This window comes from Budorcas taxicolor, chromosome 2, assembly GCF_023091745.1.
Source record: "Budorcas taxicolor isolate Tak-1 chromosome 2, Takin1.1, whole genome shotgun sequence".
Taxonomy (NCBI): Eukaryota; Metazoa; Chordata; class Mammalia; order Artiodactyla; family Bovidae; genus Budorcas; species Budorcas taxicolor.
In genome coordinates, this window is record NC_068911.1 from 16,790,774 (window position 1) to 16,809,765 (window position 18,992).

The following is an 18,992-nucleotide window of genomic DNA, read 5'->3' on the forward strand; positions in this document are numbered from 1 at the left end:
TTCTACTCAATTTTGTGTTACTCCTGTTCATTTCAATCATAGTGCCCACAACTGGGAACAAATCAAATTTCATTTACAAAACGTACATGATAATGCCTCTCTGAATGTACAATTACTGCAAAAGGAAATCTTTGAAACCTTTTCTAAACGTCTGCCCTCTTCCACTAATTTGGAAACTTTAGCTGAACAACTAGCTGACCAATTATCTGGGCTAGACCCACGAGGATGGTTTCAAAGTATTACCCACAGCATCGGGTCTGGAACTGTAACTTTGGTGATTGTCATTGTTGTTCATCATTGCCTTTCTATAAGGCTGGTTAATACTAAACAAACTCAATTGGTCAGGACCTTTTTTACAAACATGATAAAATAGGGGGAATCGTCACGAAGCATTTAACAGGAGGCTTCCTATGTGCTCTTTTGGATCTGTCATGAATCTTCTGTTCCAAACCACTCTCGGGGCTGAGGAATGCATGCATTTCCTTTGTTAGTTTTTCCATACGGTGGAACTATTACGACCCTCTTCCTTTTTATGAACCATACGGTAAAAGTCATTATTTACAACCCTCTCTCTTTGATATGGGTTGCCTTATGTTTCCTTGATAATTTGTAAGTCTGGACTTTTGATCTTTATCTTACAAGGTAGCTGAACAAAGCTACCTTGTAAGACAGTATATATACCCACACTATGTTGAATAAAACACCCTTGTTCCATCAGAGCTTGGGTCCCCGTGTCTTTCTTCCTGTTTCTCTCTCTTTCTCAGGCTAATTCGTTGGAGCGCAGAAGCCCGCTGAGCTCACTTCCTTACCCGGTCTTGCAAGACCCTCGCGAGAGGGTGTCCTGTGCCTACGTGAAGCAGTGCAAGCCCCGTGTCAAGGGCTTTATTGGTTTTCTGTGTAAACCAAGGAACATCAGCCTCTTTCTCTCTCTCTTTTACTTTCTTATTGTCGACTCCGGACCACCAGGTTCCGATCCATTTAAGGACCTCAACAGAGATGAGAACCCTCCCCCCACCGTCAGCACCACAGGAGGGTGTCCACGCCTCAGGTGCCCACACATAAGCAGCCTGCTGACCAGACCTTGGCGCCTGGCTCAGACAGACAGTCCAGGCGCTAAGGCATTCATTCTCTGCTCCAGGCACTTAATGTTTAAGGCTGTGACCACCCAGGTCCTCACAAAGTTAAACTGGACCTCTGCCTGCACTGGATTAACTACTCATCAAACTACCTTCCTTCAATGGAACTCTGAGCGAGGCTGCTAGTATCTGTGGCCAAAGAGTCATAGAGGACACCATCCCTGACACTCTGCCCTTCTGAAGCTGCATCGGGAGAAATGCCTTCTGAATCAGTGTCAGAAAATATCTTGTTCCCACCAGTCTGGGTGTTTGGGGGAGAATGGATACATGTATATATATGGCTGAGTTACTGCTATGCACTTGAAAGAATCTCAACACTGTCAACTGCCTACACTCCAATACAAAACAAAAAGATTTTAAAAATACATTTTGAAAACAGGAAAAGAAAATATCTTGTCCCCCCTGGAATGGCTACCAGTCTCCACTGGCACATGGAAAGTGACATCTTTGATCCGTCTCCTTTGACTCCTGCCAAAAGAGACGATTGTTAATGAAGACAGAGGGTTTTATGTTTTCTGCAAAAGCAGAAGGAAAACTGCTGGGAAGAGCTGAAGGCTCAGATGAAGGAAGAGCAGAGTAGGTGATGAAGCAGCATGTGCTCCTGGGGCCTCTGCAGTTTCACGAGAGGTTTACCACAAATATCAGGAAGAAGGGCTGACAGGCACCACAGCACCCGGTAAGGGCCACGTGGGTACGAATACCACCACGTTCTCCCCACCCAGACGCAGAGCTCCTGTGGGCACGGCTGGTGTCTTATCTGCCTCACTCGCTCTTCTGTTCCCAGCGTGGTATCTGGAGGAGAGGATTCCTTACTTAATATTTAGTGACTGAACGTAAGAAGTTCTGAGAGTCTGAAAAAGTCAAATGGCAGCACAACTGCCAGGGACCTGTACTTCTGAAACAAGCTTTAAGTGTTAAACTCTGGAAAGTCGAGGCCAGAGAAGAGCCCACACCATCTGGCTGCAGAAGCGGTCACCTCACTCTGCCTCACTCTGCCTCACTCTGCCGGCAGTCGATCTGAGAAGGGAACGTCTGCCTTTTACTTTCAAATGAGTGTGAGTCACTCTGACCTACACAAGCCAAACTCCAGGCCCTCTAGTGGGAAAGGGACCCACAGTGAACCTTCTAATCAGGAGAAGATGGGTGTGGGCAAGGGCAGGCTGGAAAGCCAAGAAAGCAACACCTCCAACCAGAATTCACCGTGTCCCCTCCCTGCCAGTCAGCCCCAACCTTTTTTGTTTCTGCTCCCCATCAGACCCCTTTGTCTAAGCTAAAAACCTTGGAAAGCTTCTCCTCTCCCATCTGGTCCCCAATTTGATCTCAGAACCTGCCTCTTGTTTTTCCAGCCCCACTGACATTGCCTCAGCCCAACTCCATCATATCTTATGCCTGGTCTCCAAGCTAGGCTTGAATCTCACCCAGTCTGTTCTTTGTGTGGCACCCGGGCATTTCTCTCCTGCTCTTGTACCATCTTTGGCTTCCTATTGCCTCCAAGATAAAGTCCGAGTATTGAAGGCCCTCCCCTCTCCCAGCCACACAGGGCTAGTTCTCACTCCCCAAATGCCCGTGCCCTGCACGTGCTCCTCCACGGCCCTGGCACACTCCATCTTGTCTGCCTACCCATCCTTAGCTCAAGTTTCTCTTCCTCCCTGAGAGGGTCCCAGATTCTCTGCCAGCCCACCAACTACACTGTCCTGTAACTTTTTTAGGGCATCTGTCCTTTCTGGATGGCTTGCCCCTGAAGGCAGACCCCTCACCATCCTTGTGTGTCTCTGTGGAGACTGCCCAGCACCAGGCATGACCATGGGTTATGGTCAAAACGGTTTGAAAAATACAGATATTAGTGACTTTATATGCATTACCACATCTTATGTTGACAATTCTATAGGGAGTTATTATCCCTATTTTAATGGGGGAGTAACTGAGTCTCAGCTCAAGAGACCGCCCAAGGTCAAGTGGTAGGGAAAAGGCAGAGCTGCGATTTGATATACACCCTTCTGCCATTTATACAACAGTGGGGCCGGGGAAGAGGGACGAGAGTGGGCTCTAGAGAAGCTGGGCCCTACAGGAGAGGCTGGGAGTCAGGATCTGCTTACCCCTGAAGGGGGGGTGGGCAGGCTGGGGCCGTGGGCTCCTACAGCCCAGCACCTGGGTGAGGAGGGAGGCACCGGCAAAGCAGAGGGACAGTACTCACTTGCACTCAGCCTCCGCATCAGCTTTGGCAGTTGTGTAGAGGCCACGCAGCTTTGTCCGGTAATAGGGAGAGACTGCAGAGTAAGCACAGGGAGATAGACGCATGGGAGTCTGTCATCCATCTCCTGGGTCATCCTGGGTCACCTGGCCTGAGTGAAAACTGCCCTTCAGGCCTAGGCAGCAGTTCATTTCGGATCAGGCAGACACACACAGAAGTCGCTCTCGAAAATGAGGCCAGCCAGTCTCAGCTCGCACCCACCCCCTCCTCACCTTTCTCTCCTGAGCCCAGCTACTCACTCTTGTTCTCGGTCTGCATCCGCTCGTGGGTCTTCTGGATGTTTACTAAGTTGTGTTCACTCCTCGAACGCTCTTCCTGCAAGGACGAGGTTGACAGGACATGACGGGGCCCTTCATGCTGCTGTGCTAAGTACCCTACAGCCCTGGCCAGAGGCCCCATAAATAGGGCTCTCATTTTGTAAATCCAACTTCCAAATCCCTAGGTGCAACAGGATTTTTTCCCCCACCTAATGCAAAAGCAGTACAAAAGGCATTAAAGTTCAATCGCAGATTATACATTTAATGACACTCCTTTATCAAAATAGACAAAGTGATCCACAGATTCAACGCAACCTCCATCGAAATTCCAGCTGACTTCTCTGCAGAAACTGAAAAGCTCATCCTCAAATTCATATGGAAATTCATCTGACCCAGAATAGCCAAAACAATCTCAAAAAACAAAAATAACATGGGAGAACCCACATTTCTCAATTTCAGAACTTTCTACAAAGCTGCAGTAGTCGAATGGTGTGACACTGCCATATTAATCAATGGAACAGAATTGAGAGTCTAGAAATTAACACATGTATCTATGATCAATTTATCTGGGGAAGCGGGGGTAGGGAAGGAAGCTGGTACAATTCTTCCCCACATCAGTGATCCTAGGACCAAGGCTGCAAGTGAAGATGCTGGGAGCTAGGATGATTCCTAAGAAAGAAATTGTAATTTTACCTTTTAACCTTTATGTCAGAATTTCTAAAAACCTGAGGGGGTAGCCATCTGGCAAAATGGAGTTAAGAGTGAACGCAGTTATATCACATAATTGAAACAGCCCACTAATTCAGAAATCACTGAATCATGGCCAACTGTACTAAAGCCTGTTCATAAATCTGGTAAATGGGCAGGGCCAATTCTGTTGCAAAGGTAAAAGAAACTGCTCTGTAATTCTTACTGTTCTATGATGAAACCAATTTTACTATGATCACACTTCATTATGTTATAACACACTGGTACTGTCAGTAAGATTTAACTATTTTTTTTAAGTAAATCATAAGCTAATATTGACAGTGATGACCAAATGTATTAAGAGATTGAGTCAAAGTCTTTTGAGAATGAAATACTGATAAAAAATGACTAGCCTGAGGAGGAACTGGATTTGACTCATCAGCTAATTTTAATGCTAAACAGTTTCACATAAATCTCTCATAAGGCACAGAGAGTGGAAGATGAAAGAGGAAATTGGGTAATCAAGTTAGCACAAAAATATGAAAGCGCACGTAATGGTTCTATAGAACAGATTTAGTTGTTTCTTTAAGTCTATCTCGACCCTACAAAGATTCCTGCAAATGTCAGGCATATTCATCCTGATACTACTCTATCAGGTATACCTGTATCTGCTATATAAATGCTGTGCATGCATGCAAAGTTGCTTCGGTTGTGTCCAACTCTGTGTGACCCTATGGTCTGTAGCCTGCCAGGCTCCTCTGTCCATGGCGATTCTCCTGGAAAGAATACTGGAGTGGGTTGCCATGCCCTTGTCTATAAATGCTATACTAAATGTAAATGTTGAAATGATTATTTTGCTGTAACAGAGCCTAGGCCAAGGGCTAAGGGAGGTGGGTATGCAGTTACGGATTAATTCAGCAGGCTAGGGTTTTCGAAGGCTAGGCGTTTCAAAACAGGGTTGGCCCTTGACAAGCTCTTGGGAAATAACCTCCAAATATACCTGGAATATTTTGCCTGATAAGAGTTTCTGTTTACCTGCAACAAGGAGGTGGAGGCATATGGAAAGTGACTGCTACTGGGTATGGGGCTTTTTTGAAAATGTTCTGAAATTGATGACAGTGATGGTTGCACAACACTTTGAATATTGGCTTCAAATTGAACTGTACACCTTAAGTGGGTGAACCGTATGTGAATACAGCTCAGTATTGCAATATTGCTGTTACTAACCAAAAAGAACCATGAAATCCTGCACGTGACAGAAAATCCAATAGGCATGGCGGGTCATACCCTACATGCTCCTCCTCTCACCTTCATGACATCATTGTGGTTCCAGCGTGTCCAATCTGTTTGAACACAACCGCCCCTGCCCCCTCCACAGTTCAGTATCACAGCCCATGATCCCGTCTAGGAGTGGAGGGCTGTGGCTTTTTACCTGGGTTTGCTTGATCAGCTGATGGAGCTCCGTGAGCAGTTCTGCAATTCGGGAATCAGCAGACACGAGGGCCATGGTATACAGAGGCGCCTGCGAGGAGGGGAGGAAAAGAGAACTTATTAGTGGCTGTTGTGGGTTTAACCATTCTTCTGGTTAGGACGCTGCAGTCCTAACCTCTGGTACTTGTGAATGTGACCTCATATAGAAATAGCGTCCTTGCAGATGTAATTAAGATGTGTGTTAAGATGAGATCATACTGGAAAAGGGTGGGCCTTAGTCCAACATGAGGGCTTCCCTGGTGGTTCATGCAGCTTCCCAGGCGACACAGTGGTAAAGACACACAGGTAAAGCTGCCTGCCAAGGCAGGAGACATAAGAGACGTGGGTTCAGTCCCCGTGTCGGGAAGATCCCCTGGAGTAGGAAATGGCAACATGCTCAATTTCCTTGCCTGGAAAATTCCATGGACAGAGAAGCCTGGTGGGCTACGGTCTATGGGGTCGCAAAGAGTCAGACACGACTGTGTACACACACACACACATAGTCCAATATGTCTTGTGTCCATGTAAGAGAAGAAACAAGAGATACACAAAGAGAATGCCAGGTGGACAGACAGACATATACAGAGGGAAGACAGCCATCTGACAGAGGCAGAGACTGGAGGTAAGCAGCTGCAAGCTAAGGAGTGCCAACGATTGCTGGCAACCACTAGAAACTGGGAGAGAGATATGGAACATATTTTCCTTCTGAGCCCCCAAGAAGGACCCTACCCTTGATTCTGCAACTAACAGAACTGCTTGAGTTTGGAATTCTAGTCTTCAGATCGGTGAAAGAATACATTTCTTTTGTTTGTAGTCATCTAGTTTATGGTCATTTGTTTATAGCAGCCCTAGGAAACTAATACAGTGGCAAGTGGTCCTGGAATTCTTCCCCAGTCCAATGATGCTTGGATTCGGTATGTTCAAACAAGTCAGGAGTACTTAGTAAGTACCTTCCAAAAGCAGCTCTTGGATTCAAGCATTCTGGTTTACCCTCCTCCCGCCTTTTTTTTTTTTTAAACTTTGCTTCCCTGATAGCTCAGTTGGTAAAGAATCCACCTGCAATGCAGGAGACCCTGGTTCAATTCCTGGGTCAGGAAGATCCGCTGGAGAAGGGATAGGCTACCCACTCCAGTATTCTTGGGCTTCCCTTGTAGCTTAACTGGTAAAGAATCCACCTGCAATGCCGGAGACCTGGGTTTGATCCCTGGATTGGGAAGATCCCCTGGAGAAGAGAAAGGCTACCCACTCCAGTATTCTGACATGGAGAATTCCATGGACTGTATAATGCATGGGGTTGCAAAGAATCGGACACGACTGAGAGACTTTCACTTTGCCCTTTTTTCAAATCTGTAAAATGAAGACTCAAATAAGGTCTTATATGAAGACACATTCCAAGTCATAAAGCACTGTTACCTTTTTTTTTTTTTACTGTAGAGGGAAGAGAAATTAACTACTAAAAGTTTCTAACTTCAGGTAAGATAAATGTATTCTGATGAAAATAAAATGCAACAGTAGATAAGCAGGATAAAAGACAATAACAGGCGATTTTAAAAGCAAGCTACTGTTTTGCCAAGATACAACCTAAATGTCCATCAACAGATGAATGGATAAAGATGATGTGGGGCATGTATGCAATGGAATACTACTCAGCCATAAAAAAGAATGAAATAATACCATTTGCAGCAACATGGATGTAACTGAAGACTAGCATACTAAGTGAAATCAGTCAGAAAGAGAGAAAAATACCGTATGATATCACTTATATATGGAATTTAAAACATGATTCAAATGAAATCTATCTATGAAACAGAAACAGAATCATGGACACAAAGAACAGACTGGTAGTTGCCAAGGGGAAGAGGACTGGAGAAGAGATGGAGTGGGCAGTTGAGGTTAGGGGATATAAGTTTTTATACAGAGAATGGATGAATAACAAGGTCATACTGTATAGCACAGAGAGCTATATTCAATATCCTATGATTAAACCATAATGGAAAAGAATATTTTAAAAAAGAATTTCAGGAATTCCCTAGTGGTCCAGTGGTTGGGACTCTGCACTCTCACTGCTGAGAGCCTTAATTCAATCCCTGGTCAGGGGAACTACAAAATCCCACAAGTTGTATGGTACAGCCAGAAAGTAAAAATAAATTAAAAAATGATTTTAAAAATTAAGGAAAAAATAACGTGTGTGTAAATAAGCCCCCTGGTGGCTCAGAGGGTAAAGCGTCTGAGGACGCTTTTAGCGCGGGAGACCCGGGTTCAATCCCTACGTCGGGAAGATCCCCTGGAGAAGGAAATGGCAACTCACTCCAGTACTCTTGCCTGGAAGATTCCATGGACAGAGGAGCCTGGTAGGATATAGTCCATGGGGTCTAGACTGAGTGACTTCACTTTCACTTTCATATATATATATATATATATATAAAACATTGAATCACTCTGTTGTACAGCAGTAATCAACACAACATTGTAAATCAACTATACCTCAATAAAAACTTTTTTTTAAGTAAGCTTTTGTAACTAGGTAAAAATGGACACATGCTTAAAGAGAAAAGGAGATGGGAAGAAAAAAGGAAAATTTTTTAGGATGTTGAAATTTTACATGATCCCCCTACCTTCTGGGAAAGGTGGTTCAATTAATACATCTCCATATCCACAAAGATCAGCTTCACACTGAATCTCCCCCACCCCTCCTAGTAGTAAACTGAATTCCTTGTATGTAAATATTCATATCTTAAAATTTCTGCTTTTGTTTATTTAAAAAGTAATATAAAAACCAGGAATACAGGAGAACTGCCTCAACTTCATCAAGGGCATCTATGAAAACCCATAGATAACATCATACTTACTGGTGAAAGACTTAAAACTTTCCCCCCTAAGATCAGCAACAAGTCAACACTGTTCTGGAGGTTCTAGTTAGGGCAATATAATGAAATAAAAGGACGAAGATTGGAAAGAAAAAAGTAAAACTATCTCCACCTGCAGAAGACATGGCCTTGTACACAGAAAACCCTGGATACATGTTTATGTATGGCTGAGTCCCTTTGCTGTTCACTTGAAACTATTACAACACTGTTAATCAGCTATACTCCAATACAATATAAAAAGTTAAAGAAAATCCTGAGAAACTCACTAAACAACTATAAGAACTAACAAAGGTTAGAGGAGAGAAGATTGCTAAGACAAAAATCAATTGCATTTCTATTCAGTTGCAATGAACAATCAAAAAACGAAATTAAGAAAAAATTTCATTTATAATAGCATCAAAAAGAATAAAATACTTAGGAATAAATTTAATAAGAAAAGTACAGAATTTTTACTCTGAAAACTAGAAAACACTGTTTAAAAAAAATAAGATGATCTACATAAACAGACACCCATATTCATGGATCAGAAGAGAATATTATTAAAACAGCATTACTCCCCAAATTGATCTATAGTTTCAACAAAAGCCCTATCAAAATCCTAGCTGGCTTCTTTGCAGAAATTAACAAGCTCATCTGAAAATTTACATGAAAATCCAAGGGATCCAGAATAATCTTGAATTATAAAACATATTACAAAGTTATAGTAATCAAGATGGTATGGTACAGGCATAAAGGTAGACGTAAGATCAATGGGACAAAATCAAGAAACCACCAATAAACCTATATCCATGGTCAACTGATTTTCCACAAAGTTGCCAAGACAATTTAATGGGGAAACAATAGTCTTTTTTGGTAAATAGTGCAAGGACAATTGGACGTCCACGTGTAAAAGGGTGAATGTGCGTCCTTACCTCAGACCATATACAAAAATGATCTGATTAGACAATTCTCCTAAGATATACAAATGGCCAACAAGCACCTGAAAAAACGCTCAGCATCATTAGCCATCCAGAAATTAAAATCAAAACCACAGGAGATACCAGTTCACACTCACTAGGATGGCTGTAATGTAAACGAGACGTAATAACAAGCGCTGCTGAGGACGTGGAGAAACTGTATGAGTGGGTTTGGGTTAAGTAAAATGTATTATTCGTACAACAGACTATATTATTACAATAATAAGGGACAAAGTAGTGATACACGTGACAACACGGACAAACCTTGAAAACATTGTGCTAAGTGAAAGAAGCCAGACACAATAAACCTCATATTATATGATTCCCTTTATATGAAATAGCCAGAATAGGCAAGTTCACAGAAAGTTGGTCAGGGCAGGGGGTGGGTGGAGATAGTTGGAAAAGGAAGGGGAGTGACTGTTAACGAGTATAAGGTTTTTTGGCCAGGTGATCAAAATATTATACAATTGATTGTGGTGATGACCACACAACTCTGAATATACTAAAACCCACTGAATTGTATTTTCTTGGGCTTCAAAATCACTGCAGATAGTGACTACAGCCATGAAATTAAAAGGTGCTTGCTCCTTGGAAGAAAAGCTATGACAAACCTAGACAGCATATTAAAAAGCAAAGACATTACTTTACTGGCAAAGGTCTGTCTAGTCAAAGCCATAGTTTTTCCAGTAGCCATGTATGGGATGTGAGAGTTGGACCATAAAGAAAGCTGAGCGCTGAAGAATTGAAACTTTTGACTGCAGTGTTGGAGAAGACTCTTGAGAGTCCCTTGGACAGCAAGGAGATCCAACCAGTCCATCCTAAAGGAAATCAGTCCTGAATATTCATTGAAAGGACTGATGTTGAAGCTGAAACTCCAATACTTTGGCCACCTGATGTGAAGAACTGACTCATTTGAAAAGACCCTGATTCTGGGAAAGACTGAAGGCAGGAGGAGAAGAAGAAGACAGAGGATGAGAGGTTGGATGGCATCACCGACTCAATGGACATGAGTTTGAGCAAGCCCCAGGAGTTGGTGATAGACAGGGAAGCCGGCTGTGCTGCAGTCCATGGGGTCACGAAGAGTCGGACATGACTGAGCGACTGAACTGACTGAATTATACATTCTAAATACATGTCCATCTCCATCTCTGCCAGCCTTCAGCAAACACTAATTTACCTTCTGTCTCTAGATATTTACCTATTCTGCACTTTATTTTCTTTTATTGTTCAATAATATTCCATATTTGCATATACTACATTTTGTATATCAGCTCATCAACCGATGGACATTTTGGGCTGTGTTCACTTCTTGGCCATTATGAACAATGCTGCTATAAATACTTGCGGACATGTTTTCATTTTCTGGGCATGTACCAAGGAGTGCAACTGCTGGGTCATATAGTAACTCTATATTGAAGCTTTTGAGAATTGCTGGACTGTTTCCAATGTGGATGTGCCATTTATATCTCCATCAGCAACATAGGCGGGTTCTGCTATCTCTGGTATCTGCATCAACATGTGATATTCTCTGCCTTTTTGTTATAGCCATCTGAGTGGGTATGAAATGCTAACCAGTGGTTTTGCTTTGCATTTCCTTGATGGCTAATGATGTTGAACATCTTTTCATGTGTTTAAATGCCTTTTTTGTATCTTCTTGGGAGAACTGCCCTTTGCCCATTTTTATTGGTTTTATAAAAGTGATTACTGAATTGTGTCCTTTAAAGCACATGTCCTCAATTTTTATGAAGTCCAACTTAGCTGCCACACATCTTTTTTTCCTCACATGTGCAGTGCTATTTTTACCACTGCAGGCCTTATATAATGCATTTTAATACAAAGAATAACATGTCCCTTAAGAAAAAAAAGTCTAGTTGCACTAATTAGAACCATATGAAATCAGAGATCTAGAGTTTAAGAGATTCAAAGTGGATAAATTTGAGGATGAATAGCATAAAGGTCAATGAGGAGGCTACGGATGATCTGCTGAGCAAAGAAAAAGGGGGGAAAGAGCCCCCACTGAACCACAACCAAGGTGAGGGTGTGGACCAAGGATGAGTCCCATGGGAAGATCCTGGGAAAGACCAGATCAGCATGGAAAAATGTTGCTCTCCTGCCACACAAAGCAGAATCCTGGTTGGAACTACCTGCCTTCTACATGCCTACGCTGTGCATATTAAAACAGAGGGAAGCCCCGCAAATGGACAGGTGGGTTTTACTTTATACAAATGTTGACAGCAAGCACTCCCATTCTGCTACTACAATCAGTTACCTTCTCTGATAATTTGGACACTTCAAACTTGTTCTCTCCTCAGTACCTTTGCTCCTGCCCTCATACCTGACTTTGGGTCCCCTTTACTGATGTCCAAGGTTCCTACTTTGCTCAGATGACAAGCCAGAGATCATGAGGTCTCTGGAAACGATCCCACCATCAAAACCATGACCTCGTGCAGCAGAGCTCCATTCCACCTTCCCCTCAAGATAGAAGACTATCCTTTCACTTACTGAAGACTAAATCCTCCTTCATCTGTGCTCTGAACCCCATCTCCTCTTGTACCACCTGACATGTTTTTCCTATGCTTTACAAGCAAACAAGCACACTTTGGGGCAGGGACCCATCTTAAAAATAAGAGCTTCTGAACCGCATGCTCACCTCACAGACCCACCCATCCCTGGTTCCACTTCAAAATTGAAGTTGTCCAAGCACGTGCCTCTCTACTTCTTCACCCCTATTTCTCTTTTCAACCCACTTTCAGCTAGCTTCATCCTCACCAGTCCAACAAAAATGTTCTCGAGAAAAGTGAATCACTTCCTACAGGTCAGAGCACTGGATCCTTTCCTGCTTTATCCAACCTGACGTGTCAGCATGCAGGCACAGGTGTCCCTTCCCTCCTCCACCTCTGGCTTCAGGGCCTCCCTGCTGTGTGGGCTGCCTACACCTCATCTCAGCTCCTCCTTGGTCTCCTGGGCTGATCTCCCTCCTGAACATTCTCTAAATGCTGGAGCTGGGCTTCCCTGGTGGCTCAGGGATAAAGAATCTGCCTGCCAACGCAGGAGACACAGGTTCGATCCCTGATTTGGGAAGGTTCCACAGGCCATGGCACCACAACTAAGCAACTAAGCCTGTGAGCCACAGCTGCTGAGCCACATGCCACTCACACTGAAGCCCACGTGTCCTAGAGCCTGGCCTCTGCAAAGACAGAAGCCCACACACCTCAACCACAGAGCAGCCTCCGCTCACTGCAACAAAGAAGTCCGCACAGCAACAAAGATCGAGCAGAGCCAAATACATAAATCAAGAGAGTCATAAACGCTGGCGCTCCTAAGGGCTCAAGCTGGGCTGCTGTCCCCTCTCACTCCTAGGTAACTCCTCCCCCAGCCCTGTCTGTGCAATGATATCTCCAAATCTTAATCTCCCTCAAAGTTAAAGAGGGTGATGGATAATACCACATGCCACAGAAAAGGACTGTCTCCAGAACTGAATAGGGTGTTACTGATGACCTTGGGAGAGAGGGAAACACTGTCAATGGGAGGGACCAGGCAGGAGGGGTGTGGTAGCAATGAAGACAGCAATTCCCAGCTAGCAGGGCTGTGACCCAGAGACAGCGGTGGAGGCTTGAGAGGGAGGCAAGTAGACAAAGGGATTACAGGTGGAGGAAATGGAAGCATGTTGGCTGAGGGGCAGGAGCACACCGAGAACAAGTCCCAGGATAAGAGAACAGGGTTGCATGTGAAGGGACAGGAGGGTGAAGGATGGGTCCAGCCCTGAGGCCTATCTAGTGTCATCATCTGCTGACATTCCTTCCAGTGTGTCTTATCTATAGACTCACAAACACAGATGTCCTGTCCCATCCCACCCTGCCCTCCAAAGAGCCTGAAAGGCACATTCTTTCCCTCTTTTTCATTTTACCTATTTTTGGCTGTGCTGGGTCTTCCCTGCTGTGCGGCCTCTTCTCTAGCTGTGGTGAGCAGGGGCTACTCTCTCCTTGTGGAGCACGGGATCTAGGGCGCATGGGCTTCAGTAATTGCAGTTCCTGGGGTCTAGAGCACAGGCTCAGTAGTTCTGGCAAACGGGCTTAGTTGCTCTGCAGCATGTGGGATCTTCCTGGATCAGAGATCGAACCCATGTTTCCTGTGTCTCCTGTACTGGCAGGCGGATTCTTTACCACTGAGCCACCAGGGAAGACCTACCCTTTCCTTCTTTGTCAGGGTCCATTTTCCTCAACAACCAGCTGAAGACTGGCTTTGTGTGACTAACCCTAAAGAAGCCTAACTTACTCTTATTTGACTTTTCCTGGAACCTATCTAGACCTACAGGCTTCCCTAGTGGCTCAGAAGATAAAGAATCTGCCTGCAATGCAGGAGACCTGGGTTCAGTCCCTGGGTTGAGAGGATCCCCTGGAGGAGAGCACGGCAACCCACTCCAGTATCCTTGCCTGGAGAATTCCAGGGACAGAGCAGCCTGGAGGGCTACATTCCACAGGGTCGCAAAGAGCTGGGCACGACTGAGTGACTACCACTTTCACCTAGATCTATAACAGCTTTTCAGACGGTAGATGTAGGTAGATCTTTTCTTCTCCACCCAGCCTAGAAAGCTCCACAGGCAAGAACAGTCATCTCTGCTGTCTTCAACAAGCCCCTTTCATCAATAACCCCACTGATAAGCAGTGTCAGGAAATTGCCCACTCCTTGAAGCAAACACTGTTGTTTCTTGGGTATTTCTCCACAAAGATCCCATGTATATTTAAGAAAAAAAAAAGTGCTGTCTCATAAAACCTTTTGCAATGAGTAGATGCAGAAACAGACACACGAAACTGCGGTTGAAACTGTCAGCAAACAAGTGAAAAAGTTGACCCACCTGGTCGGGAGGAGTAGGTCAAATACCAAGCCAGGCAGGGTCCCATCCTGCAACCAGAAGGCAGCAGCGGGAAAGGAGGGCCCCAAATTAGACGAGAGGCCAGTCTTAAGGCAGAGGAAGACCCTACACCAACTGTCAGGATGCACTCACACACCAAAAAAACCCTCACTTGTAACTTTTTAAATGCTCTCATCTCACCTTCTTTCTATTTGATGTGAAGTAATTCTGAAGTGTAGATAAGGCAGTGCCAGGAAAAGACAGGGGACTGTATTATTAAGTTGAGCAAAGCAGTCAAAGGCACAAGCAACAGAAAATGCTGACACATCCCAAGCATAGGGGAGTGATTATGGCCGCCATCATTTAAGGGGCCCTCCCCTGCTTGAGCTCTGCCCACTAGGTAGCACCCTGTCTGGGAGAAGCACCTCATTTTCTGATTTTACAATAAACTACTGCTATCTCTGGGCTTCCCAGGTGGCTCAGTGGTAAAGAATCCACCTGCCAATGCAGGAGATGCATGAGACATGTGGTTTGATCCCTGGGTCAGGAAGATCCCCTGGAGGATGAAATGGCAACCCGCTCCACGCAAATGCCTGGGGAATGCCATGGCCAGAGGAGCGGTGGGCAACAGTCCCTAGGGTCGCAGAGTCAGACACAACTCTGTGCCTGAGCATGCACACACTGCTATCTCCAGATCCAGTCAGCTGCGAACTTGAATTTCCCCAGAAAATACACTCTCAGTAAAGGTTCCTGTAGCTCTCCACTCTGAAAACACTAAACTTGCTGGTGCAAAACAAGTGGGAACACAGACTTGGAACCACAGCTAAACAAAAAGGCCAAGGAGCTCCCAGCTGGGAGGAAACTGAATGTTCAGCCCAAATTGCCTGTTATCCAAGTTCAAGGGTCCCAGTTGATCTCAGCATTAGTCTCAAACCAAGGAGCAGTTGCGTAATCCCCATAAGGTTTCAGAATTCTTATGAATTTTGAGGCAAGGCCCAGTAACCCTAAACCTTTTGGGTCCTAGAACCCTCTTCTTTCCACTGACTTTCTACTTCTACCCACAAGGGGAACCACTGTTCTGCTACGTTCTACTACAGACCAGTTATGCCTTTTCCAGAACTTCACAGAAATATAATCATGCCATCTGTATACTTTACTGTCTGGTTTCTTTTACTTAATGTGTTTTGAGACTCATCTGTGTTGCTGTGTGTATTAGCAGTTTGTTCCTTTCTATAGCTGAGTTGCATTAATTGTATGAACAAACCAGTTTATCTAACCTGTTTTCTCTGAATAGCATCTATGTCCATTTGGGGCCATTATGAATAAAACTGCTAAGAGCAGTCACATGTGAATCTTTTTAAAGAAACCTGTTCCTTTTTCCTAAGTAAACATTTAGGTCTTGTAACAGTACTCTAATTTCCCTTTGGGAAACCATCCTTCATCTTGGCTCCAAGGCTGGGTACACCACCTGGGTCCACAGAAGTTTTAGTCTTCCTGTCCAGCACAACTGGTTCTGGAAGAGATGAAAGTGAAAGTGAAAGTGAAAGTGAAGTCACTTAGTCGTGTCTGACTCTTTGTGACCCCGTGGACTGTAGCCCACCAGGCTCCTCCATCCATGGGATTCTCCAGGCAAGAATACTGGAGTGGGTTGCCATATCCTTCTCCAGGGGAATCTTCCTGACCCAGGGATCGAACCCAGGTCTCCCACATTGCAGGCAGACGCTTTAACCTCTGAGCCACCATGTGACCCAAATCTGGCCAACATCAATTTCAAATCTCTTGCTAAAGCGATCTACAAAAAAAAAAAAAAAAGACCTCTTTCTGTTGGCTAAAAGAGTAGCATAGAAGCCTGGAACTGATGGAGATTTTTGCCTGCCTGAGGGGTTTATTACTGGGCCTTGCCTCAAAATTCATAAGAATTCTGAAACCTTATGGGGATTACACAACTGCTCCTTGGTTTAAGACTAATGCTGTATTCTCCAGGAAAGCAGAGCTGAAAAGACACAGAAAATACTGGTGACATAACCAAGGCTTCTGGATACAGCCATACCTGGAGCTGGTATACCTGGGACTGTAGTTAAGAGTCAACAGATACTCCTTTTCTGCTTAGGCTAGTTTGGGCTACATGCAACTAAGAAGTTTGACTAAAAAAGAGGTAATTCATAGGGACCAAGGCTGTGAGGAAAAGCACATAGTAACTGCTATACATACAGCCTAAAACTGCTCTCTGACCCTCTCATACAAATGAAAAGTCTATACTTAAACCACTCTAAAAATAATCACATAGGACTTAGGACAATAAAAGCTTTGTCATGAGTCAAAGGGAAGCAAGGCATCCAAGACTACATTCAGATCCCATACCCTCCATTTAGCCACATCAGTAAGAATCTACATTAGTTTTGTTAGAAAATATTTATTTATTCATTCATTTAGCTGCAGCACACAGCATCTTCGTTGCATCATGTGGGACCCATGGACTCTCTGGTTGTGCCTATGGGCTCAGTAGTTGTGGTGCTTGGGCCTAATTGCCCCACACCACGTGGGTTCATAGTTCCCTGACCAGGGATCAAACACTGAGTCCCCTGCATTGCAAGGCAGATTCTTAACCACTGGACCACCAGGGAAGTCCCTCAATTCGCTTCCTTTTTAAAATTAAGGAGACCTGATGATTTCCACCTATCCCACCCTGCACCCCAACGCAATACCTACCAGGCTTTGGTACTGAAGCTTACATAGGTGACTCTCATTTAAGCCTACATCAATGCTACAAGCCCGCCTTCTTTACAGCTGGGGAAGCTTTAGTTCAGTTGGATGAAGTTATGCTAGGTAACTCAGGAAATAAAAGTAGTCGAGCTGCCACTGCAAGCCTGCAAACTATAAAATCTATACTCTTCCTTCCAAGTTTTGTCACACTTCAGCACACTCCATAGCAAAAAGAGATCAGTTCAGTTCAGTTCAGTCGCTCAGTCGTGTCCGACTCTTTGCGACCCCATGAATCGCAGCACGCCAGGCCTCCCTGTCCATCACCAACTCCCAGAGTTCACTCAGATTCACGTCCATCGAGTCAGTGATGCCATCCAGCCATCTCATCCTCTGTCGTCCCCTTCTCCTCCTGCAACTGCATCAAATACTGCTACAGGTCTGAGAACTAAACACTGAATTTGGTGACCTAGAGATGACTGGTGGCTTTGACAAGGCGCTATTTCAGTGGAAGGGTGGGGCCCCAGGCCCGACTGGAGTGGGTTTGGAGGAGAAAAAGTGCTAGTGAGTACAGACCGAAATTCTGGCTGCAAACAAGGGCAGAGAAACAAGGCGCCAAGAGAAATATGAATGAAGAATGAGGTCATTCGGTTAAGATGGGCACATCGTGAGCAAATAACAAATGCTATCAAGGTTCGGGGCCCATCCTCTGCCTTTGTCTTCTAGCACCTGGCCTGGGTACCCCGCCTCCCCGGGCCACTGCGCCAAGCTCCACATGCGGCGGCTTCCCACCCGCGCAGGGCAGGCAGGCGCACGCGCAGACGATACACCAGCCCTCCTTCCCGGCGCCCCGCCTTTCTCCGCCAAGGCGCATGCGCGCCGCCCCTCAAGAGCAGCCTCACCGAGGCCGGGGCATGGAGACCACCGGCCCTCCGCTCCCGCCATCCTGCAGGCGGGGGTGTGCGGCGGAAGGGGGTTGTCCCAGACCGCGATCCATACCTACCTACAGAGCCACGGGTGGAACAAGCACGTCGCGCTGGAAACTGCGACGGCGGGAGCAGGCGCGCGGTCCCTCGAATGCTCTTCAGAGTCTGCAGATGACAACGCCGTTTACGTTCGAAGATTCGCGGCAGGACGAGACCCACACAGCTTTTTTCCCTCTTATGAGCTTAGTCGCAGCGCGGAGGACCCCTCTACGCATGCGCCGTCATCCTCTGTGACGTGCCGCGCTGCCCTTTGGGAAATGTAGTTTTCACTTTGACACACTGCTCCCGGCTTTTCGGCCGAACCTTATTTTACCAAACCAGGGTCTTTGTGTGCCATGCCCTCCTCCAGGGGATCTTCCCCACCCAGGGATTGAACCCGCGGGCACTTGGATTGGTAGGCAGATTGTTTACCACTGAACTACCTGGGAAGCCCTTCTGAGAAAGCTACAATGTGGCAAAGGAATCTGGGGCTTCCTTGTCTATCCTTCTTCATCTAACACATCTGAAATGCTTTCCCAAAGAGCCTTGAAAAGTCACAGCAATCTTCACTGAAGGTCGCTTGAGGGCGCATGGAGAGAGTTACACAGAGTGCTTTCCTTTTACTAATCCTTTTACTAATTCCTCCCTTGACAGAGTTACACTCCTGAAGGCCATGCTCTCATCTGTCTCTCCTCTTTGCTTTCTCCTGCTTGAGGACTGGCTTTTTTACATGAGGGCTTCAGGCACTTTCTGTGTAAAAAAACCTACAGTCACTCAGCTTGACCCTGTTCACACCCACTCCTCACCCATTTGAGCAAAACAAGAAGTTTTCTCTTCACCTTGGGAGGCGG

The 18,992-nt window shown here is 45.3% G+C and overlaps 1 protein-coding gene across 2 annotated transcripts in view; it reads right to left on the reverse strand.

Moving 5' to 3' along the window:
• SGF29 (SAGA complex associated factor 29) overlaps positions 1 to 18,350 on the reverse strand; it is a 32,362-nt gene extending 14,012 nt beyond the window's left edge. Inside the window, exons 1-5 of one of the 2 annotated variants that reach the window (XM_052635594.1) lie at positions 18,180 to 18,350; positions 15,945 to 15,989; positions 5,764 to 5,853; positions 3,627 to 3,702; positions 3,331 to 3,403 (exon numbers count right to left, since the gene is read on the reverse strand). In XM_052635594.1, the coding sequence (XP_052491554.1) occupies positions 3,331 to 3,403; positions 3,627 to 3,702; positions 5,764 to 5,838 (224 nt within the window). In that variant the 5' untranslated portion in view covers positions 5,839 to 5,853; positions 15,945 to 15,989; positions 18,180 to 18,350. The remainder of the gene's footprint in view (positions 1 to 3,330; positions 3,404 to 3,626; positions 3,703 to 5,763; positions 5,854 to 15,944; positions 15,990 to 18,179) is intronic. The other variant, XM_052635593.1, reaches the window with a different exon arrangement.
• Between the last annotated feature and the right edge of the window lie 642 nt (positions 18,351 to 18,992).